The sequence below is a fragment of the Lycium ferocissimum genome, chromosome 5 (assembly GCF_029784015.1).
Source record: "Lycium ferocissimum isolate CSIRO_LF1 chromosome 5, AGI_CSIRO_Lferr_CH_V1, whole genome shotgun sequence".
In the NCBI taxonomy this organism is placed as follows: domain Eukaryota; kingdom Viridiplantae; phylum Streptophyta; class Magnoliopsida; order Solanales; family Solanaceae; genus Lycium; species Lycium ferocissimum.
Window position 1 is genome coordinate 6,155,053 of NC_081346.1, and position 24,845 is coordinate 6,179,897.

General features: G+C 35.0%; 2 protein-coding genes across 2 annotated transcripts; one reads left to right on the forward strand and one right to left on the reverse strand.

The window, feature by feature from the left end:
* Positions 1–6,327: 6,327 nt before the first annotated feature.
* Positions 6,328–8,248, reverse strand: LOC132055651 (pentatricopeptide repeat-containing protein At1g52640, mitochondrial). The gene has a single exon (XM_059447590.1). It carries the CDS (start codon positions 8,066–8,068, stop codon positions 6,404–6,406), a length of 1,665 nt encoding a protein of 554 aa, XP_059303573.1. The 5' UTR covers positions 8,069–8,248; the 3' UTR covers positions 6,328–6,403.
* A 14,339-nt stretch (positions 8,249–22,587) lies between these two features.
* LOC132055652 (glyoxylase I 4-like) lies at positions 22,588–24,313 on the forward strand. The gene is made up of 3 exons (XM_059447591.1): positions 22,588–22,971; positions 23,116–23,221; positions 23,669–24,313. Exons 1-3 carry the CDS (start codon positions 22,817–22,819, stop codon positions 23,939–23,941), a joined length of 534 nt encoding a protein of 177 aa, XP_059303574.1. The 5' UTR covers positions 22,588–22,816; the 3' UTR covers positions 23,942–24,313.
* The last annotated feature ends 532 nt before the right edge of the window (positions 24,314–24,845 follow it).

The window sequence follows — 24,845 nt, forward strand, 5'->3', positions numbered from 1 at the left end:
TATAGAATAATACGCCCAATGAATGAGCCTTTTCTCTGTTGACCCAATGGGGGGTTAGAGATATGGAGGGAGTCAAGTGTAGATCTCTTCCTTCAAAAAGAGGGATACAATAAGCTTACACTTGTGGATCTACCTTCCCCTTTTGCCCTCTTGTTCTTCTCACCGACTTCTCCATGTATGTTTCTTTTTGCTTTTTTTATTTTTGTGTCAAATTATGACAGTCTGCTTCCACTAAAATACCTCCACAAAGCGACAAGAATCATGGCCTCCCCTAATTTTGAAAAGTGATAATTCTATACTCGTTTTACTTTATAACACTAATCTTTCTTATGTTTTGGATATTACTTAACCTCCCTTTTTCTTAATTTATACTCCTATATTATAAATTTTTAATTTATTTATGATTAATATAAAAATAACATGACAACGTTCCCATTTTTAAGCACTAGATTTTTATACATATCTTTTATACAGAGTAATAAATATTTTCTCACCCTCCCTTAAACCCGTCGAACGGGTTGAACCGGCACCGGTTTGCCCAACCTGCCGGTTGCTTGGTAAAAAATCGTCTATGACCAACGGTTACCGGTTAACCGGGGCCGGTTAGCTGATTGGGTTTTTACAACCCGTAACCAGCGAGGTTTGATTTCAAAAAACCGGTTAGCCGGTTCAACGTCTATATCATTTTTTTTATTAAATTATTAAAATGTGGAGCACCGGTGCTCCACAGTGTATAGATACAAACTAATCAGGATTTTACACATAAATTAACACTATAGTTTATTAGTTTGTATATATATATATATACACCTATGGTTATAAGTATAAAGAACTCAAGATTGTATATTATAAGTGTAGTATATGTAATATAGATTGTATACTTTTTATTTTCAAGTATATTTTTAACTTAAGTATATTTATATATGTTATGTATATATTCTAAGTGCATGTGTGTGTGTGTGTGTGTGTGTGTGTATATATATGTTTAAGTTATATGTGTTATAACTTAAGTTTATACATTTACTAACAACTTATGAGTATTATAAAATTCAAGATTTTTTTTTTCTAAGTATATAACTTTCTATTTTATAACTTAAGTATATGTAAATTATAAGTATATTGTAGGTATATATGTTTAAGTTATATGTATTATAACTTAAATTTTATATTTACTAATAACCCATGAGTATTATAAAATTCAAGATTGTATATTTATAAATATATATATAGTTATAGCTTTCTATTTTATAATTTAAGTAGATGTATATTATGAGTATATTCTAAGTATATTGTAGGTATATTCCTAACTTAATATAAGTAATATTAACTTGGATACTTGTAACAATATGAACACAAGTAAATAGAAGAAATATCAATGAGCCATATATTTTATTCATTAATGGATAACATTTATTTGCAAGTTGTAATATTTTTAACTTGCAAATAATACATGAGTTGCAACTTAGTAGTACAAGAATAAAACCACATTTCGGTAACTTCCGCCATATCATATTGATCCATTGGGATATCTTCCATGTCTTCAATTTGGTCTTCTTCACTTGCTATTAAAACTTCAATCTCTTCCTTTTCGCCTTCCACCCCGCTAGCCTTTGATTGCACACCGATCTAATCCAATCGCTAATGCAAACTAATACTTGCAAGCTAAATTTGGATGAGGAGTGCCTATGGTCTCCAATTTGTTGTCTTCCTTAGCTAAATGCACTTTCCGAGGCCACGATTGATATTTAAACATTAAGGATATCCCGAGCCATTCTTGCAAGTACCGGATAACACGCCTTGTATTTCTTTCACCATGTTAAGACGTCCACTTCGTCGCTCATTTTCACCGTTGGCTGCGTCAAATAAAAGTGAAGTTCATCAAAGTTTACACCATTATTAGGAGTAGCTATTTTACTCCAAATTCCTAAACTAGACATGCCATGTTTTTTAGTTTGAGAAGTAGAAGTAGTAGGGCATGGAGCAACGGGTGTAGCATTTTCTTCCAACTTAGAATAATCCGTAAAAACTTTTTTAAGCTCAACATCTACCGCTTTCTCGGCCTCAAATAAAGATGGTTCCTCGATAGTAATATCTAAAAAATGATAAATTTGTCTAACCAACTCAACGGCAAAACAAGTTTTAAGACAAGGATTTAGAATAGAACCCAATATAAATAAAGTTGGGATGAAAAAATAATACTTTTTAAATTTTTCCCTCATACTCATATAAAACTCTAATTATTTCGGCTAAGTATGCTAAAATTTTGGTAACCACGGGATAGAATTGTCTAGAAAAAGGAAGAGTAGCATTATACAAAAAAATTCTAAAAGGGCTAAACATCTCACAAAATCTTCCCAATCGGAACTACTTAACCACTCACTCATCTTCTCATTGTGATTGTTGTGAGTATTTTGTATGGGAACCCTATATTCATATGCTTGTTGCAACATAATGTAAAAGTATTTCCACGTAGTATCAACTTCAACTTGAATTTTCTTAGGTGTAAGACCAATAGTCACACATTGAATCTTAAAATCTCTAATTTTAGCCCTATTGGCATTACAAAAAAGAAAAGGAACCGCATCTCTAACCTTTTAAATAGGATCAACAAATAACTTAAGACTATCTTTAACAATCAAGTTTAAAATGTGACAACTACATCTCACATGAAAAATATTTTCTAGTCGAGGCTTTAATTTCTTTTTTTGAAGGCCAACCGCCGATGTGTTGTTAGAAGCATTATCTAAACCAATACAAAGTGTTTTCTTGTAAATGTTAAAAACGTTCATAGTAGTTATTATTCCCTTCGCTAAAATTTACCGTTATTACGACCCTTCCTTTCATCATATATATAAGCTATAATTCTTTTTTGCATCACCTAACTATTATCTATCCAATGACATGTAATAGCAAAAATATCTAACTTATTAACATTAAGACCAAGATCGGCGGTAAAGGAAACATTATAATTTAAACAATACATGGCCCAAATAAAATCTATACTTGTTATATAAATCAATAATATCCGCTCTACAAGTATTTCTAGGGATACCCTTAAACATCGGATTATAACTACGTTGAATATAAGTAACAAAACCCAACCCCGAAGGAAAGGAAAATGATAAAGCATCATAAGCTACCATTTTAGCTATCTCTACACGGCCTTTCTTCTTGTTGTAAATAAAAGTTTTTCCGGTATATGGGTCTATTGTTTTTTGAACACCCTTGCAACCCGTTCGCTCTCCCCAAACATCCTTATGTTTCGTCGCTAAATAACCCGATAGTGAACCCGTTCCCCAATCCTTATTGTTCCTAAACTTGAATTGAAATGTTTTTCCACAGATATTACATGTGACTATTTCTTTCTCCCTATCTTTAGTCACATAATTCCAAACTTTAGAGGTTGGCTTTCCAGTGGGTTTTGGCGGTGCATCTTGTGTTTGTGATTGTTGTGCTTGTGTATCTTCTATCGGATATTCCGGTGATTGTGTTGCATCATCATCATGAACTTGATGAAAGGTTGGGTCAAATCGGTGTTCCATTACTTCGCCATCTAAAATTGGATTATTTTCACTAATGTCATAACCTATATTAAGTGTTTCACCCACAAATGTTTCACCCATATTTCCCCTCCCACTAGGTAAACTACCACCACCATCAAAGAAGACCCGCCTCTTCTTCATAATTAAATAGCAAGAAATTAAATCGCAAGCAAAAAATCTCAAGAAAATAAATTGCAAGAAATTAAATTGCAAGAAAATTAAATTGCAAGAATTAGATTGCGAAAGTACCAAATTGCCGGAATTTACAAACGTTGAATTGAAGGCGGCTAGAATTGCAAATCCACCAAAGCTTTGAAGCTATTTTGGATTGTTGCAAAATCTCCAACTCCACCAACACTTTGTTTGTATAATTGCAAAATATAAAATTGAAACTTGAAGGTAACTTTATAATGTATAATTGAGAGAAATTGAGAGAAAGTGTAGAGAGAATTGGTGTGGATGAAAATAAAATGGAGAGGGGTTTATATAGGAGCGGGGGAGGGATTAAAAATAAAAGTTTGGGGGTTGGGGGGGGGGGGATCAGATTTTGCAACGGCCATTTCTGCAAATTGGTCCGTTGGGCAACGGCCCAGTAATGGTTATTTTTTGCTGATTTAAAAAAAAAAAAAAAAAAAAAATTTCGGCCGGTTGACCGGTTCCAATTTTTCCAACCCGTAACCGGCCCATCTCAAACGGGTACTCGTCAACCGGGAATCGTGAATCCGGGTCTGGGTCCAGGACAGGTTTAGCCGGTTCCGGTCACCGGTTACAACCGATTCAACCGGCCCGTTTGACAGGTTTACCCTCCATTACTTCCATTTCCGCTGCGGTTCTCCAATCTCCACTGAGAATGTTTTCACGAATTCCATCCAGGTAAGAGAGCCTTTGCCATTGGGCCAATCCTAATTCTGCGTTTGTTTCATCAAATAGGAAAGCAAAAACTCTCCTTATCATCATCAAAGATAGGTTCTGATAAAGTTGTAACTAAGTTGTTGAGAATCACATCTGAATATGGATATAACAAGCTTAATTTATGATCTGTATGAGTTATGACTTAATGTGGAAAAATTATGGCATCCTTCGTGCTTCATCAAAGTACTCAAGATACGAAACGGCTGAGTTGGCACTGGGATGTTCGGATAGGTGATGGAAGATTGTGTAGAAGGAAAAAGATCAACATTATGTGTCTTATAAGAAGTTTATAGGGATCCAAAAGTTACTCTGCGTCATGCAAAAATTCCAGAATATTGGCTTTATAGTTGACACCTAAGCAAAGAGCTAACCACTATCCCACCTTTTTTTAGGGGAGGTAAGAGGAGGATGGGGAGAAATTAGGAACTATAGGTAATAAAAACCAAGGAGCTAGGTTTATCTGTGCGCTTGGCAAGGGTAGCGATTCTGGGATTCATCAAAAAAAAAAAAAAAAAAACCAAGGAAAATTAGTGAGTAGACAAAGTGTACCATCCTGAATAAGTGATACTGCGAGTTACAGAGTAGTAAAATTTTTACTTTGAGCCAATACCATCCTGAATAAGTGATACTGCGAGTTACAGAGTAGTAAAAATTTTAAGTTGAGCCAATCTTTTCATCATCACCTTACCAGGAGAACTTGCTCCAAAGTCCAATCTAGTGGATTGCTCTATCCAACTCTGGTTCCAAGTCCCAACCTTTACGATTCCTGTGATCATTCCCAAAGAGAACAACTATTCGATGTCACGTCTGGAATGATCAAATGACACAATTCCGAATCACATCACCAGCATATTGATGTAGTACATTCACAAAGTATAAATTAGGACAATGGTTACATTTAGACCCATTAACTAGACATATATGGCAACAGATCGATAACTTATCCATCTGCATGGCATTTCCTAAAAATGTCTCACAATTAAATATTTACTTCAAATGTTCCCATTCAAACACAAAAGGATAATGTCCTTAATGTGCCCTGATACGAGTTACCCCGTAAAAGGCACCATTCAACTAGCAAACAGCCCTTGGATGTAGTACATTCACAAAGTATAAATTAGGACAATGGTTACATTTAGACCCATTAACTAGACATATATGGAAACAGATCGATAACTTATCCATCTGCATGGCATTTCCTAAAAATGTCTCACAATTAAATATTTACTTCAAATGTTCCCATTCAAACACAAAAGGATAATGTCCTTAATATGCCCTGACACGAGTTACCCCGAAAAAGGCATCATTCAACTAGCAAACAGCCCTTGCAACCCCTAGTTGATTTTGTTTCCTTTTTGGTAAAACCCCCTTATTTACTCTTGAAAACTGATAGCTCTTCAGCTTGTGCCTTCAGGATGCAAAAAATCCAACACAAAATGTGGACTCCAAGAGATAACTACATGTCTTTCGTTCCTTTACCTTGTACATACCTGGAAGTCTACGTCTACAAATCCATTTATACAACCTTAAATTAGCTTGTTTTCCCTCCCAATTGCACCCTAGACCTTTATAAGCTAGGATGTCATTTACACATACTGAATGGTAAAGAGCAACTGGACCACAGGGCAGCAGGACCATAAGAATTATTGTAGGCTTTGCTACGGGGGCATACATATTCAGAAACTCACTTAGGCCAATTGTCACCACTCTTTGACTATAATTTTCCATCACAAGGTAATAGGTCGGGCCAAGGTTTTGCCTCTTTGGCTACTGTTTGCAATCTGAGCGAGGAGTTTCCTCTGGAGTCTGGAGATGGCGAAGTCAGTACCACTCACTGCTATTCAGAAAACACGGGAATGCAGGATGTGATAACCGATAAATGACATGCGATAAGAGTAGGTATCACCTTGACCAAGGGACTGAGACTATTATAAGCACATTCGATTCTTTCACTCAAAACTTTCATCCGAGTATTCTTCATCATGTTTCAATTTCTCGAAGGCCTTATTACCTGTCATTACGTTTGCTAGTTCTTGAATTAAACTAGACGTACTTCTTTCCATCTTATCTGCAAGTATCCCTGTCTGATCTGCAAATCCGTGACCTATTAGTCTATTTCTCAATATTTCACATGTCGTTGTATACGGCGGAATGCCTTCATCTATCATCGTTTCAAAATATTTGCATGCTTCCTCAAGCTTGCCTTTCTTCTGACAGAGACCATGTACCATGACAGCATACGTCGAGACTGAAGGATAAAATTTCCTGTCTTCCATGCTCTCCCAAACTTTCTCAACTCTATCAAACCTACCCACCCTAATAAGCATCTTAAGCAACATATTATATGTATGTTTATCTGGCAGGCAGTCGTTCTTTTCCATTCTAGAAATCAGCCTAAGTGCCAAGTTAGCTTCATTGTGATCACAATGAGAAGCTAGGATTGTATTGTAACTCCAACAATCAGGTCTTACCCCTCCGCTAATCATCTCATCTATCAGTTGGTAAACCTCATCAACCTTGTTAGTCTTACAAAGCTTTTTGATGATACAGTTATATGTAAATACATTAGGCACAAGTTTGTACCGTCTCATCTGGTCAAGGACCCTGAAAACTGAATGAATATCATTTACCGAGCAATAACCATGAATGAAAATTGAATAAGTAAAAGCATCAGGTATCAATCCAATAGACTTCATCTTCATGAAGAAGTTGAAAGCCTCATCCATCTTACCAGCCTTGCATAGTGAGTCCAAAATACTATTATAAGCTAACAAATCAACTGAACAGCCTCTTTCAAGCATTTCATCAAACAGCTTTTGTGCATTAGCAACTTCACCCAATTCTCCCCATCCCCTAATCAAAATACTGTAAGTTTTGACATTAGGCATGAAATCATCCTTCACTTTATCGAAGAACTCTTGAGCTTGTTTCGTATGCTTTCTTTTACATAGTGTAAGTAAAAGCTTATCAAGATCAGTTAAACTCGGTTTAATCCCAAAATCTACCATTTTATTAAAAGCCCTAATTGCATCAACTGGCAAATTAGCTCTACTATAACCCCTGAAAACAAGCCAGAAAATTTCAGGAGTAATTTCACAAGATTTATTCGTTCTCATCTCAACAAGGAAGTCCCATATCAAAGGGAACTGTTTACTACTTCCTAATATATCAACAAGAATGTGAAAGCTTTCTATACTATGGCGAAAACCTGATAACTTTTGTGCCCATATAAAGAACCTGTGTGCTGAGAATCCTAGATTTTTGCAACGTTTGAGGACTTGTTCAACTATTTCAGTTGAAATATTGCTGGAAAATGGATTGAGGGCTGACTCAATATCGTGGTGAGGGCTTCTGTAATCGCTAAGAATTCGAGAAATTTCATTCACCAGGTGTGGAGAATTTGGGTCTGACTTTTCAGGTTCCTGTTTTGTTTCTGTATCAGTAAAAGAGGATATGAACTGATAGCCGTTAACGCCGTTACAGATGGGAAGATAAGCCAACAATGAAGAAGAAGGGAGATATTGGGTGCTTTTGGGTGGAGGAAGATGGCAATGGAAGAGTGTTTGGGAGAAATAATGTACACTTCTGCAACGAAGAAGTGACCTAATTGCCATTTTTTTCTTCCCAGAAGTTCAAAACTTCGAATATGTGTATTCACCCAAATTCATACTGGATCAGAATTTGTGAATTTTACAGAAAATGTCGAAAGATTTGCTCGGTTTCGTCCATTAACGTTGAGTGGCATTCAAAAAAATATATGCGCCATCTTCAAAGTTAGTCCACAGGTATTTGAATGTTTTCTTGGTTTCATGGGTGATACATCTCCTTGGGCTTTTATGTCTTAGGCCTATAGGCCCAAAAACTGTCATTGGGGCTGAAATCCACAGGAAAAGCCCGTAGCGAATATTTTGGTTTCTTTACAAAGTAGAAATAACTTGGGCAACTTACATAAATGACTACATTTTGAAGGGTTTTTTTTTAGGCATAGCTACACTTTAAATAATTACATTTCGTAGCTATAGTAGATTGTATTAACGTGCTACAGTAGATTGTATTCAAAATTCGGCTAAGTCAGATTTCGTTGTATTCAAGTTCAAATTTCGCTGTATTCAAGTTCAAATTTCGCTGTATTCAAGTTCAAATTTCGCTGTATTCAAGTTAGATGTATTCAACTAAGTTGTATTCAGGTCAAATGTATTACACTTAACTGTATTCATTTGTAGCTACTTTTACACTGTATTCACTTTATTATATTTAAAATCGGTTTTATACAAAAAAAAAAATCTTCAAAATACAAGAAACAAAAATACACCCCAAACACAATTTTGCATTAAAAATTAAAATACACTCAAATACTGAATACAAGAAATAAAATACACCCCAAACACTGGATTGTATGCTAAAAAATTAATGAATACAATGAATTGTATACTAAAAAATTAATGAAGACACTCATAAAGAAACACTATTTTCTAGATCCGGCATCAAAAAATGACCGGATCTGGAATTATCGGCTGAAGGAGACACGATGCTACGGGCGGCGGAGTAGTAAGTTGTCGCCGTCAGTGAGGGAGAAGAGAGAGAGACGGCGAACAACAACAACCACTGCCAACAACAATAACAACACCGTCAAAATGGGGAAGATCTGGCTGGTTCAGATCTTTTATCCTTTCTTTGTTTTGCTTTGATCATTTCCAAGTCATATGGTGGTTGGCGGCAGTCACAGCGTCGTTGTGTAAGTTCAGATCTGGTGTTGGCGGTGGGTCACGGTGAACGGTGCATGCAGATGAACAATGAATGGTGGAAGGCATTGTGACGGCAGTCATCATCGTTGCCGGCGAAGTGGTGGCCGGAGCTCCAGCGGCGGTCGTAGGCTGAGAGCATAAACAGTAAAGATGAGAAAAAATTATAATAAAGTATTCCAATTTAAATATATATGTAGCTGTTAATTGTATTTAACATATTTGTTACACCCCGTACTTGCGGAGAAGCACTGATCAAATTTGAGCGTAAGTATGTTGAACTGTGGCTAAGTAAAACAACCTTGGAGTATAAAGACGAAGCATTAATAAGTATATTTTATGAAGTAAATGATGCATATGAGGAATTCCGGAAGGTCCTATAAGGAATTGAGTGGAAGGAATTGAGTTAGTATGACTTTGGAAAAAGATGAGCGTTACTTTGAACAACAAAATATGAGCCAACTTGGGGAAAGAATATCTTTTAGTATATGACGAGTTTTAAAGTAAATCAAAAGCCTAAATTGAAGTTCATGAGGTCTAGTTTCCAACGCAACAAACCGCTCGTCGATATGACGTCGGAGTAGAGAATTATGAATGTTACAAGTCAGGCTGGCATAGTAGAAACGCGCATCTACAGTGCGCGGAAAGCTCTAGCTCGGTGCCAACCGACTCTAGAGCACTATAAAAGGGGGTTTACCCCTTATTTATTCATCCAAAGCCCCCTAAACATACCCCAAATCCTCTAGAACATTCCCCCAACTTTCACAACATGCACATATTGTTACACCTCAGATTTTCGCACATTAAAGTCGCATCATGAGTTAGTTAACGCAAGTTCAAAAGAAATTATATTGAGGACAAAAGGGATTGATTTTATTAATAAAAATGGTTACAAGATTCTATAAATAATATTAGTAAGTGGCGGAAGATTTGGAGGGTAAATGAATCAAAGAAGCATGAGTTTCGTCAAAAGTCGGCAAGTTGGAAATACGATAACTTGTACTTTTAGGTGAGATTAGGAGTGTTCCACAGGCTAAACAAGTAATGATATGAAGTATTTGAATTGTATAATGGTCTCTTGTTAAGTTTGGAAGTCAAACGAGTTGTAATATGAAAGTCGACAAAGGGCGTCGCAAGTTAAGTTTGTAAATTTCACTGAAATTTGGGTCAGATGTCTCGGAGATTTTCTCTCAAGATACTTGGAGTTACAGGATGATCCACCTACCAAATCGAAGGTCTACGAGTCTAGTTTCCAGGGCATTTTACCGTTCGTCGATACGATATCGGAGTAGAGAGATATTCGCATTTCCGTCCAAGGACATAAACTGTCACGGGAACAGTGCTCTAGGTCGGTGGCTGCACTTTTGCCTTGTAGCTATATAAGGCCTTTCACGATTTTTCCCTTCATTTTATCATCTTCAAGACCTGGAAAACTCTCAAACCCTCTCCAATTAATCCTCCATCAATCTCAATCCAAACCAAGAGCAAATCTATCAACTTTAACATGAAGAACAACATGGCAACTACGGAATTGTGATTTTTTCGCTAATTTGCTTCTTGGATAAGGACTTCACCTTGAAGTAACTTGGAGTTTGGAGTGATTTTGATCATCTAAGGTATATTTTAACTTCCTTTTGATCTATTTGAACTTATACAAGTAATTGATCATAGAAATTAATGAAAACCCCATAGAATAAGCTTTGACAATTCTTGTAAACTCTTATGGACTTGGCTTGATAGTTGGGTTGTTTTATGTGGTTTTGACGTGTTGTTTGGAGCTGTGTTGATATGGATTGGATCGTATTGATGAGGAGGAGTAGAAAAGTAGAATTTGGTAGTGTTTTACGAGGAAATTACGCTACAAAAAGTCTTATAAATTCACGCCCATGAGTTGCTCGATTAAATGTCTAAATGAAGATTTCTATAAGCTATGACCTTGGTTTTGATCTTGAATAGTCTGTATTATGTAGGAAATCATTCGTAAGGCATTCAAGGATTCGGTAAACATATATAACTCCATCGACGAGGTATGTAGGGATTTCTCTTCTCTTTTGTGGCATGACTAGAACTCGACGAACGTTTCATTGATACATTCATTTCGTGAAGACATAAGTCGATCATATTCTTTTACTTGAGCAGCCCTCTACTTCATACATGACTTATATTAAAGTGCTACCCATATTTCCATGTTTCTTTGGTTATCGATTGAAACGTTTTCGTAAAACTTGAGTCGGGCATATCCCGAATTGGTTAAGCTTACCTCTTCTCTGAAATAGCTTGTATTAAAGTGTATTCCCGTATCCTTATCTTTCTTGTGCATCACTTAAAGATGACGGACCTTCCATAGATATAAGTTTCCACTAAACATGAGATGAATACGCTTCCTTATGATGGACTAATCTTTATTTCATACATGATTGCCTCAAACGCCTTTCATGCTTACATATCTCTTTTGGCCACCGAATTGGAATGTTCCGCTAAACTTGGATTGATCATATACCATCCGAATGAGTTGAACTCTATTTCATGTGTAACTCATACCAAGTATCTTACCTGTTCTCCATGTGGTTGTCTCTTGAATTAAAAGGTAAAGAACATAGCGACAATAACGATAGTCGGAGGCTAACGACGATAGGTCACTCCGACTCTTTTTATTATACTCTTCTGAGGTCAGTCTTGCATTGCACTTATATATATATATATATATATATATATATATATTTATTTTCATTACCGAGCCCGCTATAGTCGGCCGGGTAGGCACTTATATGTGCACCTAGATGTATTTCTTTCTTTACCGAGCCGTGTTGTAGGCGGCCGGGTAGGCATGTAGCTGTGCATTGCCACTGATCAGTTGGGCAGAGATGATGTTATGATGATGAGCTCACCCCACAGAGGGATTTATTATTGTTATATGATATGATATATGCCTCCACAGTGAGGAATGATTTTACGGGAATGCATTTTCATTTATGTCATGATTATGGTCGCCTTCAGTGGCCTCGTTCAGAGTTTCAGGTTGTCTCTACATCTTTTCCTAAGTTATCTATATCTCTTATGCTTATGTTATGTTTATGCTTATTGCCTTACATACTCGGTACATCTTTCGTACTGACGCATTTTGTGCGCTGTGATCATGCCCACAGGTACGGTAGACGGATTGTTGTACCTTTCTCAGTAGGATACCAAAGTTCAGCAGGGATGTTCGCACTCCATTCTCCGGAGTTGTTTGGTCGAGTCATTAAATAGGATGCATGCATATATATATATATATATATATATATATATATATATATATATATATATATACGAGTATGGCTATGGGTACGTCGGGGCCCTTTGTCCGAGCCGGTTGATGCATATTAGTGCTCTTAGAGGCTTACGGACTATCGGTCGGTGTACGGGTATTGTGTTTGGCCTTACAGGCCTTCTGACTAGTTGTCTTTCTTGGTTGTGGCCTTGTCGGCCCTAGTTATGCATATATGTGTTGTTGGGCTTTTTACTTGCGAGGTTGTTATGATATACTTCTTACAATTGTTATTCAGCGGCCTTGTCGGCCTATGATTCATGTTACTTAGTTTGGATATCACAGTTGGTTCGCTCGGCCCTTCGGGTGTCGGGTGCCGGCCACACCTCCCAAGGTTGGGGTGTGACACATATATTCCTACAAGTCTATATGACAATTTTGGTCATTTTTATTTCATTTTTAACATAACCCCAAGTCCTAGAAAGCCCTATAAACCTCTCGAAACATATTCCAACATATTTTGAAGCCTAAACCAAGGATCAAAGTGAAGATTAAAGTGGTTAATGGTTCCAAGTGAGGTCTACACTTATCTCCTCTTCTTGAAGATGTTTGGGTGAGTATTTTTAAGGTGGAGTAACCATGAAATTGAAGTGTTCTTGAATTTTGAGGTAAGATTTTATCTTAGTTTCATGTTTATGAGTTTGTTTGGTAATTATGTTAAGATTTGAGGAGAATAAAATTGGAGGAAAAGTTTACATTTGATGATATAATGAGTTGTGAATTAACTTGAGTTATAATTATTAGTATGTTTTGAGCATAATCTTGTTATGAGGGATAATAATGATGTTAAGGAATTGTCGTATATGAGTGTATAAGGGGTTGTATGAAGTTGTTATTATGGATTGATTATGAAAAGAAGTTTTGGGATTAAATTGAGTATAGTTTGAATGTAATCTTTTGATTATGGAATTATTGATGTTTTATTGTGCTTTGGGAGTTGTATTTCATATGAGACAGGTCAGGTGAGATATTCAGAGCATTTTTCTTGGCCTCCAAATTATTACATTTTCAGTTCAGCTTCAGTTATCTGTTGCCTTACATACTCGGTAAATTGTTTCATACTGACGTCCTGTTGACACCCAATTTTGTCCCGCCTTTCCTAAATATTTATTTACATTTATAGTATTTTTGAAAATTTAGGAAATGATTATTTATATTTTTACTATCATTATTAACTTTTATTAATACTGGCGTTTTATTATCTTGTTGTAGTCACTACTGTTATTATCTTCTATCTTATTACCGTTAATACTACCACTATTATCACTATTATTATTATTATTATTATTACTATTATTATTATTATTATTATTATTATTATTATTTTGTTACTACCAGTATTATTATTGTTATTCGCATTTTTTATCATTTCAGCATTTTTTATCAGCTTATGCACACACATCGCATTTATCTTCGCATAATTAAATAATAACGTTTATTTACTTTGACTTTCAATATATTATCACACGGCTATTACGACGTCATATAATTTTATTATCTGAGCACTAATAATTACATATTTTATATTAGATAATATTTTAGCACACGTTAGCATATAGTTAATAAAAATAGGTCTTTCATTTAAATTTAGAAGCCCAAATTGTTCCTTTCATTCATCCAATATTAGCCCAAATCCGAGCCCAATCAATCCGTATTATTTCTCGGACCAGTCCATATTAATTCGGTCCATAATTAAATCCTAAAACTATTTGGGCTAAGGCCTAATTCATGAAATCACCCCAAAACCCACCAGCCCGCTACCGCTCTAATGAACCGACGCTTAAAGGCGAATAGCAACCACTAGGGTTTCTATTCCTTTTCTTCGCCGCTTACCCCTCTCTCTCTCTCTCTCTTTCTCTCTCTCGTTTCCCTCGCTCTCTCTCTCTCGCCTCGTCTCTCTTCGTCGACGAAAGTGGCAAGATCACGATCCCCTTTCACGGTCACGGGCCATGCATGGCCGATTCGGAAACTAAATTAATATCTGTACCCTCTCGTCCGGACTCGATCGGGGAAAGAGGTTAAAATTTTGTTCTCTTCTTCTTTCTTTTTGTTTTTGCGATGCGAAAGATTTTAAATGGACTTCGTCCGTTTGTGAAGCTAAAATCGTTTCTTTTTTATTCGTTGATTTTTGGTCTGATTTTTAATAGATTTTGTCTTCTTCTCGTTTTTTCTGATCAACGACAGAACCCTAGCATTTTAATTTGAAAATATCTTGACCAAAAAAACCCCGCCCAATATTTCAGTTGCCAAGCCCTAGTTTACCCCTATAAATAATCGCTTAAGGAGTCGTGAAGGGAGAGGCTGGAGCCGCCTTGAATCATCTCTAAAAAAAAAGAAAAGAAGTCTTTTCAGTTGCCAAAATTTCCCTAAAAAAATTAAAGTCTTTTTCAGCCGCCTTGAATCCTTAAAAAAAATAAGTCTTCGGCACCCCCGAAATTCCCTAAGAAAAATATTAATTTTAGCAGTTACAATTTTTCTTGATACTAAGTCATTTTTGTTTTCGTTCGCCTCCGGAGTTGTTTCGAGTCCGAGTGTAGATTGAAGACTTAAAATCCAGTTCGCTGCACTCGAAAAAGACCACCGCATACGAGTCCGAGGGATTCGTGCTTCTTCCGCATTCGGAGTTGGGCTAAAAGCCCAACGAAATCTTCCGAGTCATTCTCTGTCCAGCACTCTGTCCACAGCAAAGATAGCAAAAAATAGAAATTCTGCGGGCCAAAGCCCACACAAGAACAACAGATTGCATTGGCCTTAAAATGGGCCGACCCATTTGACCTTCTTTCCCCTCTACTTTGATTTGTTATATATTCTGATTAGCTTAGTATGACTAACACTTTGTTTTATTTTATCTCTTAGCTTAGGTGAATTATAGTTGAATTTAGTGGGGTTTAGTTCTAGTAATGGGTAGTTAATTTAAGGAAAACTAATAATTAGTTCCATAAGTTTCATTTTCTTCTTTTTATATTAAAGTTATTTTTAATATCTATAATATTTACTTTTAGAATAATTGATTTTCAATAGCGTAAATTCATATTTTTTTGAGATATAGAAATCATATTTTATTCTTATTATCCCGGGAATCTTAAAATGCCACTAACATGCAAATAGGAACTAGAGAATATTTTGTAAACATTTTAAGGCTTATCCAAATTATGCATGTTTTAACCGAATGTAGTTAATAAAACATAATCCGGTTTATACTTCTTAAATGCGATGTCAATTAATACCTCGTCGTTTAGTTTTGTTTCAAATATTTATTAAAACACGTACAAACCCGCATTTTCTTCCACTTATATGCAAATCATCGTATTTCGGAAATCTTATTTTGAATAGCATTATTTTACTTCCGTTTAAACTATTAGTAACATTTATAAACTTTATTTCAAATAGCATTCTAAAAATCTCCTTTTATGCAAATTATTAGTCCCATTTTAAATAGCGTTATTATTTGAAGTCATTATAAGTACTATTATAAATAGCATTTAAAATCTTCTTTTATACAAATTACTATATTTTTTCTATAATTCTTATTTTAAAATAACATCACTATTCTCATTCAAAGTCTAATAGCATTTATAAACCTTATTTTAAATAACGTTACTATATTTTCCTTTAAAACTTTAGTAATATTATAAGTCATTTTCTTAAGTTTAAGCACTTTATTTAACCTTAATTAATTAACCTAAGTTTGGCCGGTAAACCGTAGTTAACGGATCCTAGAGGATGCCTAACCCCTTCCCTTTAGGATAATTAGAACCCTTACCTAGAATTAAAATTTAAGCAGACCATTAACGGAGGTATAGTTTAGTTTTACCGTAGTTAATGAAATAGGTGCCCTAATTCACCATCAAATTAATTAGGTGGCGACTCCTTAAAACTAGCAATTTAGGAATCTCCAATATGTTGTACCTAATTTAGCCCGTTTAAATGGGGTATAACACGTCCCTTTTGCTGGGGGGCATTGCGTTCATGCCCGAAGGTTCAGGTAGCCAGACAGATGATCCAGCTCAGTAGGCCTTCCACTCAGCTGCAGTCAGTGCGCTCCACTTGGATCGGAGCTGCAGTCCTTTTTGGTATGCTATTTTGACATGTATATATATATGGTTGTGACGGGGCCTTGTCCTGTCCTTTCTGCAGCTCGTGTCCCCTAGAGGTCTGTAGACAGTTGTATGTAGTTGGGATGTTATGTAGCCTTGTTAGCTCTCAGTTTTGTTGTTCAGCTTATATAGTAGCCTTGTCGGCTTGCTCAGTTGTGTATATATATTTTGGGGGTGTGTGTGCCCAGTTCAGACGAGATAGTACCCAGTTCAGACTAGATAGTCAACATATATATATATATATATATATATCCAGATTACGGCCTCGCCGGCTTGTTGGTATTGTCTGTGTGCAGGTAGGCCTTAGCAGAGTTTCAGATTTAGAGTGGTTCGCTCGGGCCTAGTTTGGCACCGAGTGCCGGTCACGCCGCTCCAGATTTGGGGCGTGACAATATTACTCTTAGCTATAGGATATAATTAATCTAAACTATAGCTACTAAATATAAATATATACTAGAGTTAGTTATGCCATGTAGATTTCCCAGATAACTTCGCTGGCTACTTTTAGACTTTATTTTTAGAAATAATCAGTATTATAAATTTTCGAATTTACAAGTAATACTCCGAGATAATGAGAATTTGGGAAAAGGACATACAATGACCATCAGAATTTGTTTGGCCAATGTTTGGGCTTAATATCCCAAATTGGCCGTTCGGCTCAAAGTATTGCCAAGCACTAGCCCAGCAGCCCATTCACTACCAAAAAATATATAATCAGACTTTTTTTAGTCTCTACAAAAGAACGAAAAGTCGCCACTAAATGTTCGCTACAATAAGAACAAGACTATTTGTAAGATCGACAAAAAAATTCATGTTGAGCCTTCAAAAAATTATCCCAAAACATGTATAATATGTGTATAATTAGTAAGTATACATTAATTGAGCCTTCAAGAAATATCCCAAAACATGTATAATATGTGTATAATTAGTAAGTATACATTAATTATACCTTTATTAAACAAAAATTATACACCAATGATAATCTCACGTACGGTTCTGGAACGGAGATATTTTCTAATTATACATTGATTATACATTTATACTACACAAATTATACAACAATGCTATATTTCCTATACATATACTCTAGTGATACATATTCTATACAACAATGATACGGTTTCTATACGTATGATACATTTTCTATAAATATACAGTAGTGATACATATACAACAATGATACAGTTTATATACATATGCAGGAATTAGTTGAAAAATGGCTAGAAAATGGAATTATTTTGAAAAGGCTAAAAAATGACCTTTATGATTTTTGGGCCATCGGATGTCAATAGTTTCACCTGGATGGCCATTTGCGTCCTTTTCCCAATGAATTTTCATTTTTTTTTTGCACGGATTGCCCTTCAAAAGCGTTGATCTTAATTTTTGCCCCTCAAATTGCTGGCCTTTAATTTTTTCCCTTCAAAGGCGTTAGTCTTTAATTTTTGCCCCTCAAAGTGGCTGAAAATATCCCAAGGTTCTAGGTTCGAACCCTCACTCAATTAAAAATTAAAAAAATATTCGCAAGGCGGAATTTGGATTCGCAAGGTAGAGTTTGCATGCAATGCTATCTTAAGGCAAAACTCTGCCTTATAAGGCAGAGTTTGCTTACAAGGAAGAGTTTGCCTATAATGCTACCTTAAGGCAAACTCATGACTTGCGATTTTTTTTTTTTTTTTAAATTTTTGACTAAGCATGGATTCAAATTCGGAACCTAAAAATTTTTAGGCAAAAGGACAAAAATTTAAAGACCACCCCGAAATAAGGGCATTCTGCGAATTGCCCATGGATTTCCCCCCTTTACAGAAGGGACATAGTCCACTGAAAAGCCAGGCGCCCAGATACCACAATGACATTCCCAGGGATTGGTGTGAGTGCAAGTTATAGATTAATTCATTTGAATTCACTAGCATTGGCACGAGCTTATATATGTGTTAAAAAATTCATCAAGGACAAGAAATTGATTTTACCTGTAAATTAAATGAATTGCATAGAATCCCGAGCTTGAATCCATAAAATTTAAATTTTAAACTCGCTATAGAATATTCCTTTCAGGTTCTACTCCAAATATCTTCAACATCATATGGAAATCAAGACCAGATCAACTCTGTGCTGGTTACCGATTCCTCCAAAGTATGGTCCGATATATTGGTTAACCTTAACCAAAGCGAAGCAAAGCTTCTCATTATATGCTTGTAATTTCACTATTTATCTTTGGCCACGTAAGTGTCAAAGCCTGGCATCGGAAGCTTCTGTTTAGTAAACTTAAGGTGTATAGATCTACTGATCATCTACAATACGCATATTCTGTTATGTTCTTTGGCATGCATAATGCATTTTCTCCAGCTGACCAATTCATGGCTAAATTGAAATTGTTTTTGAAGCGAAGTAAGATGCTTGCTGGGCAGGTAGCTATGATCTTGACAACGTCTACTGGATCATATCATATCTTGCACGTCCGGCTAAATACATGTACCTTTGAGATCACGACCATATATTTGCTCCAAAGAGAGAACTGGTTTGATGGTTTATTAGTCTCAAGGATTTTGTATATGTCATTCATTCATCATTGCAAAAGAGTAAACATTCAGAAAATACTATTTCTTGGGTGATTCTTTATAGTACAACATTTTATTTGTAATTCTTCATCAGCGGCTATGTAATTTACTTAGCATCCGTAGCCTTGGATCTAGTTCCTTGCATGATAAACTGCTAATAGCTAGTCAGCCATAACATTTTTGATAATGTTATTTAAAAAAAGTTTACTATGTCAGTGTCACGTAATACCCAGTGACAAATGCATCTACGGGGTAAAATTTAGCCCAAAAGGTGATTACCCGCCCAATCCGTCCAAAGTTTTATGGGTTGGGCTCAAGATAATTTCACATTGGGCTGATTTTAGCCCAACCCAACATAACTCATTTTAAAGTAATCTCCAACTTAGCCCAATATTAGTCCAATTCTAGCCCGTTTTTAAGATTTACTTAAATTTGAATTTATTGCTTGAATTTACTTTAGTTTTTTTTTTCTTTATATATGTACACTTTTCTTGTATCACGTATCTTATAAGTTTGTAGTGTGTTTGATATGAAGGGAAATACTTTTCACGAAAAAAGTTTTGCTCGAACATATTTACCACGGAAAATTTTTTCCTCAAAAATATCTTTGAAAAATCGACTGAAATATTTTTCGCGAAAAATGTATTTCTAGAAAAAGAAAATATTTTCCACGAAAATATTTTTCTAGAAAATAGACCCATCAAAAAAACTGGGTCAAGTTGGGCGGGTCATGACCCAACCCATTTTTAGCCCATTTCAACCCAACCCATTAATTTTTTTGGGTCGATATACCAACCCATTTATCACCTCAAATTTGATTGGCCAATTACTTAAGTTTCTCAACCCGTCCATTTGACACCCATCGATAAGGAAAAAGATTAGTTTCAAGTAGTAATGATTTGCTGTATGAAATGAGTAGAAAATATCAGTTATGTAAAAAAACATAGAAAGGAAAGGGGAATGGAAATGGAAATGGAGAGCTAGCTGGACTGTATTATAACTTGTGTTGTGATACACCAACTGAGCGATTTGTGTCACTTTCAGGTTTCAACAATTTCATGCGGATGTTCAGTAAAATCAACTTAGTGCAAAATCGACAAGGATAAAACGTGAGAAAGCAAATGGAAAGTATTTTCTTTTCTCCTTCTTTAGAAAGCACACATAGTGCGTTTCCGCTTTCAGAGTAATGAAGTACAGTAAATTTTTAACGCAAAAGAGGAAGGGAAAGACAACCTAAACAAATACGTATGCAATAGAGTATGAGTATCAATGTATTATAGCCGTGAAATAAAAAATTATGCCTTACAATGCGTTACTCGACCGCTGAGTTAAAAGAATTAGTATGGTACCTTTTTCCAAATTTAATTTCGAAATTATTCATCTTATGAATAAATTAATCAAGAAAAGAACGGCTTATTTTTAAACTGTTACCCATTAGTTCCACATCTGTAAATAGATTTTAGAATGAGTTACCCAGATAGACAAGAAAGCTCACTATTTGTCGGTGAGTGCCCTATAACTATCTTAATCTATTGTCTATTTTAAACCATCCAATCTTAGTCAGAAATATGCTAAGTCTATAGTATGTACATTTGTTTGGCGAGCTTTTTTAATTAGTGGCACGGGCAACTATGTTTCCACGACGTTGACATCAAACTATTCTGATACTCTCGTGTTTACTCCAGTACTCCTACTGTCTTTACTTTATATGTGAATTGAATAAAAACAGTTGTATCATAAAAGGTTGGAGAACCAGGATCCAATTGAGAGATGCATGCATGTGATCCAGTATGTACACGTTTGATTGAGCTTCCAATTATCAACCAATTACTCGTCAACGTTTTAATTAAATTGAGTTGTCGATACGAAAACATAAGAATCATTCAGCATCTTGTTAAGAAAAATATATTTAATATAGATTTTTTTCAAAATAGACTAAATAAGATAAATAAAATTTCATAATTTCAATATTTTTTATCATAAATAACCGCTAGCAAAAATTTAATTCTTTTCATAAGCTTGATACGATATATCCACGAATCAAAAAATTTATTTCGGCCAATATAGTCCACCGCAAGCACTTTCGGCGGCTTTGATATATGTAAAGTCAGAGTTCATTACGTGTTATAAGGTCATTGAATCTACTACTTAATTCAAGATAAATTAAAAAGTTAACAAGATACTTCTAAGCAAACACGTGGATAGGTAGATATGGAAGGAGGTTCTAGATTCTTCACCTATAGCATACAGGAGACGGTCAAAGGTTTAAGTTAGGTTTTTGAATTTATGGGTAATGAATTAGAAAATGCAGCTTAGAGGATTCTTGATAAATTTTTGTATATATTAAGTGAATTTTGAAAAAAATATTAAACTAAAATTATCGAGTTCTGTCAAATCAATAGGCGAAATTCTAATTCAGCCTCTGGTGACGGTTTCGAGGGGACTTAGGCCACGACAAGATGGCCAAATTGGTAGGTATCCAGTTGCATTTTTTTCTTGTTAATTAGGTCCTGCACAAAATGTATTCAGAAGGTCATTTAATTATCACGAGGTTGTAGGGATCTAGCAGTTCAGTTGATTGACTATCTGAATTTTCACTTTGTTGGTGAGGGTTCGAATCCCCACATTGTAATCATCCTCATTTCCCCTTCTCCTACTCCCATGTAATAAAAAAAATATTAAAAAAAAGAGTAAAATTATCACGAGGTTGCGATTCAAGGTGCAATTGACTTGTTAATCTAATTGGATCTATTTTTACTCTTTGTTAACTATATTTGAAGAAAGAATCTAGCAAACTATATGAAATTCTACCTCAATTTCTTCGTTCTGTCTTATATCCAAATCTAAAATCTATTCGATATTTATCGCCAATTGAATAAGCAATATTTAGACTTCTTATTTTCCAAAGAAAAACTTCTTTTCAAAGATGGAAATGATGAGAATTGCCGGGTCAAATATATGAATATTCAGAAGAATACTCACTCCGGTTCAAAAAGTGTGTATACTTAGTTTTTATTTAAAAAGAGTGTCTACTTATCAAATTAAAGAAAAATAATCTTATCTATCCAAATTTGTCCTTATTAAGTATTAATTGATCAAATTTCAATGGTCAATATCTACTTAATTATGAAAATTTTAGTCAAAATACCTCTTTTTATCTAAAAATTAGTATTTTCTCAAGCAATGTGCAAATAGCTCACGGGACACTGACGGAGTACCCTATTTGCGGGGATAGATAAGCAAAAAGATGGAGCAAGAGAAGGAAACTGCTTACGTGTGAGAGCCAAATAAATGGTAGATTCATATAGCAATCCAAGTCAGCAATGTGGACCTACGTGTCAATCACATCCATATTATAAAGTGGGCCAGATATGCCACAGCTGTCAAACAAAACAGAGCCGGGGCTTCTATAAATGAGCTACTTAATTCATCTTTTTGTATTACATGGTCTTTCGTTTCCTTTACAAATTCGCCCGACCAAACCTATCGAGACTTTTTCCTAATCTTTCGTTTAACATCCATTCATATCCCTCTCTGATCTCTTTTCGATCTTATCTATTTGCTAGTTCATTGATTTGGTCGTTGTTATTTCAATCTTTTGTTCTAATTTCTTAATTGAATTTATAATCTTGGTTGAGAACAAAAAAAGGTTTAAAAAAATATGAAGGGGAATACTGGAAATCCATTGGCCTTGACATCCCTGAATCACATCTCCCTAGTTTGCAGATCAGTTGAAAAATCCATTGAATTCTACAAGAATGTTCTTGGTTTTGTGCCTGTTAGGAGGCCTGGATCATTCAATTTTAATGGCGCTTGGTAATTTGATGCTACTTCCGCAATCCCTTTTCGACTTTTTATGATTAGATTAATTATGATTCTTTTTGAATCTTTAGTTTACCAATTGTTTGTCGTTTTGTGTACTGAGATTCCGTGTATATCTTGTTGTTTCTTGTATGGCAGGCTGTTTAGTTACGGAATTGGGATTCATTTACTTCAATCGGAAGATCCTGAGAAAATGCCAATGAAAACTGAAATCAATCCCAAAGATAACCATATCTCTTTCCAGGTAATTTTTTCTGTTCTCTAACAGAAGCGCGTATAAGTTAAAGTGCTACGTGTTTAACTAAATTCAGTACTTTTGACACGAAACATATTATATATATACAAAATTTAGTAAAATAATCAGGATTCATAATTTGTGATTTGAAAAGTATAATGAGTTCACTTAAAGGTGGAACAAAGATTTTGAGTTTACAGCTTATTGGGTTTCGAATAAATTATTTATTCCTATTAAGTAAAATTTTAATTTATTCTTATTAAATAGATTTTTAAATGCAAATAAAAAGTCTAAGTCAAAGCTACCGCTGAACCATAGACAGGCTTATGACTCCGCCCTCTAAATTCTGAATCTACCTCTATTAACTAGCAGTTGATGTGTATGAATAGTGATTTTGTATAGAGTATCTTCATGTATGGAAATTTAGTTTTAATTAAACTTTTGTTGGATGAGCAGTGTGAGAGCATAGATGCAGTGGAGAAGAAGCTGACAGAAATGGGAATAAAATACGTGAGGCATCTGGTGGAAGAAGGAGGTATATACGTTGATCAGTTATTTTTCCATGATCCAGATGGCTTCATGGTTGAGATTTGCAACTGCGACAACTTGCCAGTGATTCCCTTGGCTGGCGAAATGGCTCGTTCTTGTTCAAGGGCAAATCTTCAGTTGCTTCAACCTCAACAAGCACAGCAGCAATCCATAGCAAAAGTTCCAGTGGTCAAGCCTTAAAGAAGAGGATGCATATGTTTCAGTGTCCCATATTTTGGATCTTCTTCGTGTTCAGGATCAAGATTCAAGACTGAGTAATTACCTGAGAGATGTTAGTTACTAGTACTATTTGTTTTTAGCGATGTGAGTATTCTATGTGTTTGGGTATGGTTGTTAGTAATAAGACATAATTGTCCAGATTTGGAGTTGTGTATGAGCTGGTCTCAGTGATTCCTTAACTGATTCTGTTTTCTTCTGAGATGCAATGTCTTGAATGTAACCAAGATGGAGGACCCATGTGGGAAGATCTCAAATCACATTTGGAATCTTCAGAAGATGTCTATATATATAAAAGTGAAAAAAATCTATAAGGCTTTATTTTATGCTAATAAATTGTCTCTTTATTTTTTAGTAGGTGTTTGGCCATTTAATTTGAGGCTTAAATTTGAAGTTTTGATTTGAAATTAGCGATGCGAATAAACTTAAATTTCAATTTTCTCATGATCTTAAATTCTAAATTTTTCAAAATTCAAGTTGTGATTTCATTTTTTTTTTCAATGTAAAACTTAACTCATAAGTTTATATCTTGCAAACAAAGACCCATCATTTAAGTTTAAATTTGGCAAAAAAGAATCATGTTCAACGTGAAGAGATTGTCCATATCATGTTAGAGGATTATATTAAAGAATAGCTAGCTACTACTGTTGTTTTTATTGGACCATTCAATCTTTGTAACGTTATGTGTATTTGAAATTATGTAATCATCACAAATTTATAAAAGAAACATAGAGATATGTACTTATTAATGCGGCACGAGGATATTCCGATACTTTATTTATGAATTATGGTGTGCTCACTCAGTAAGATTGTAATAAAAGTTGGGAAAATTTTAATAGTTTTCACAAATTATGAAATTTTCATGTTT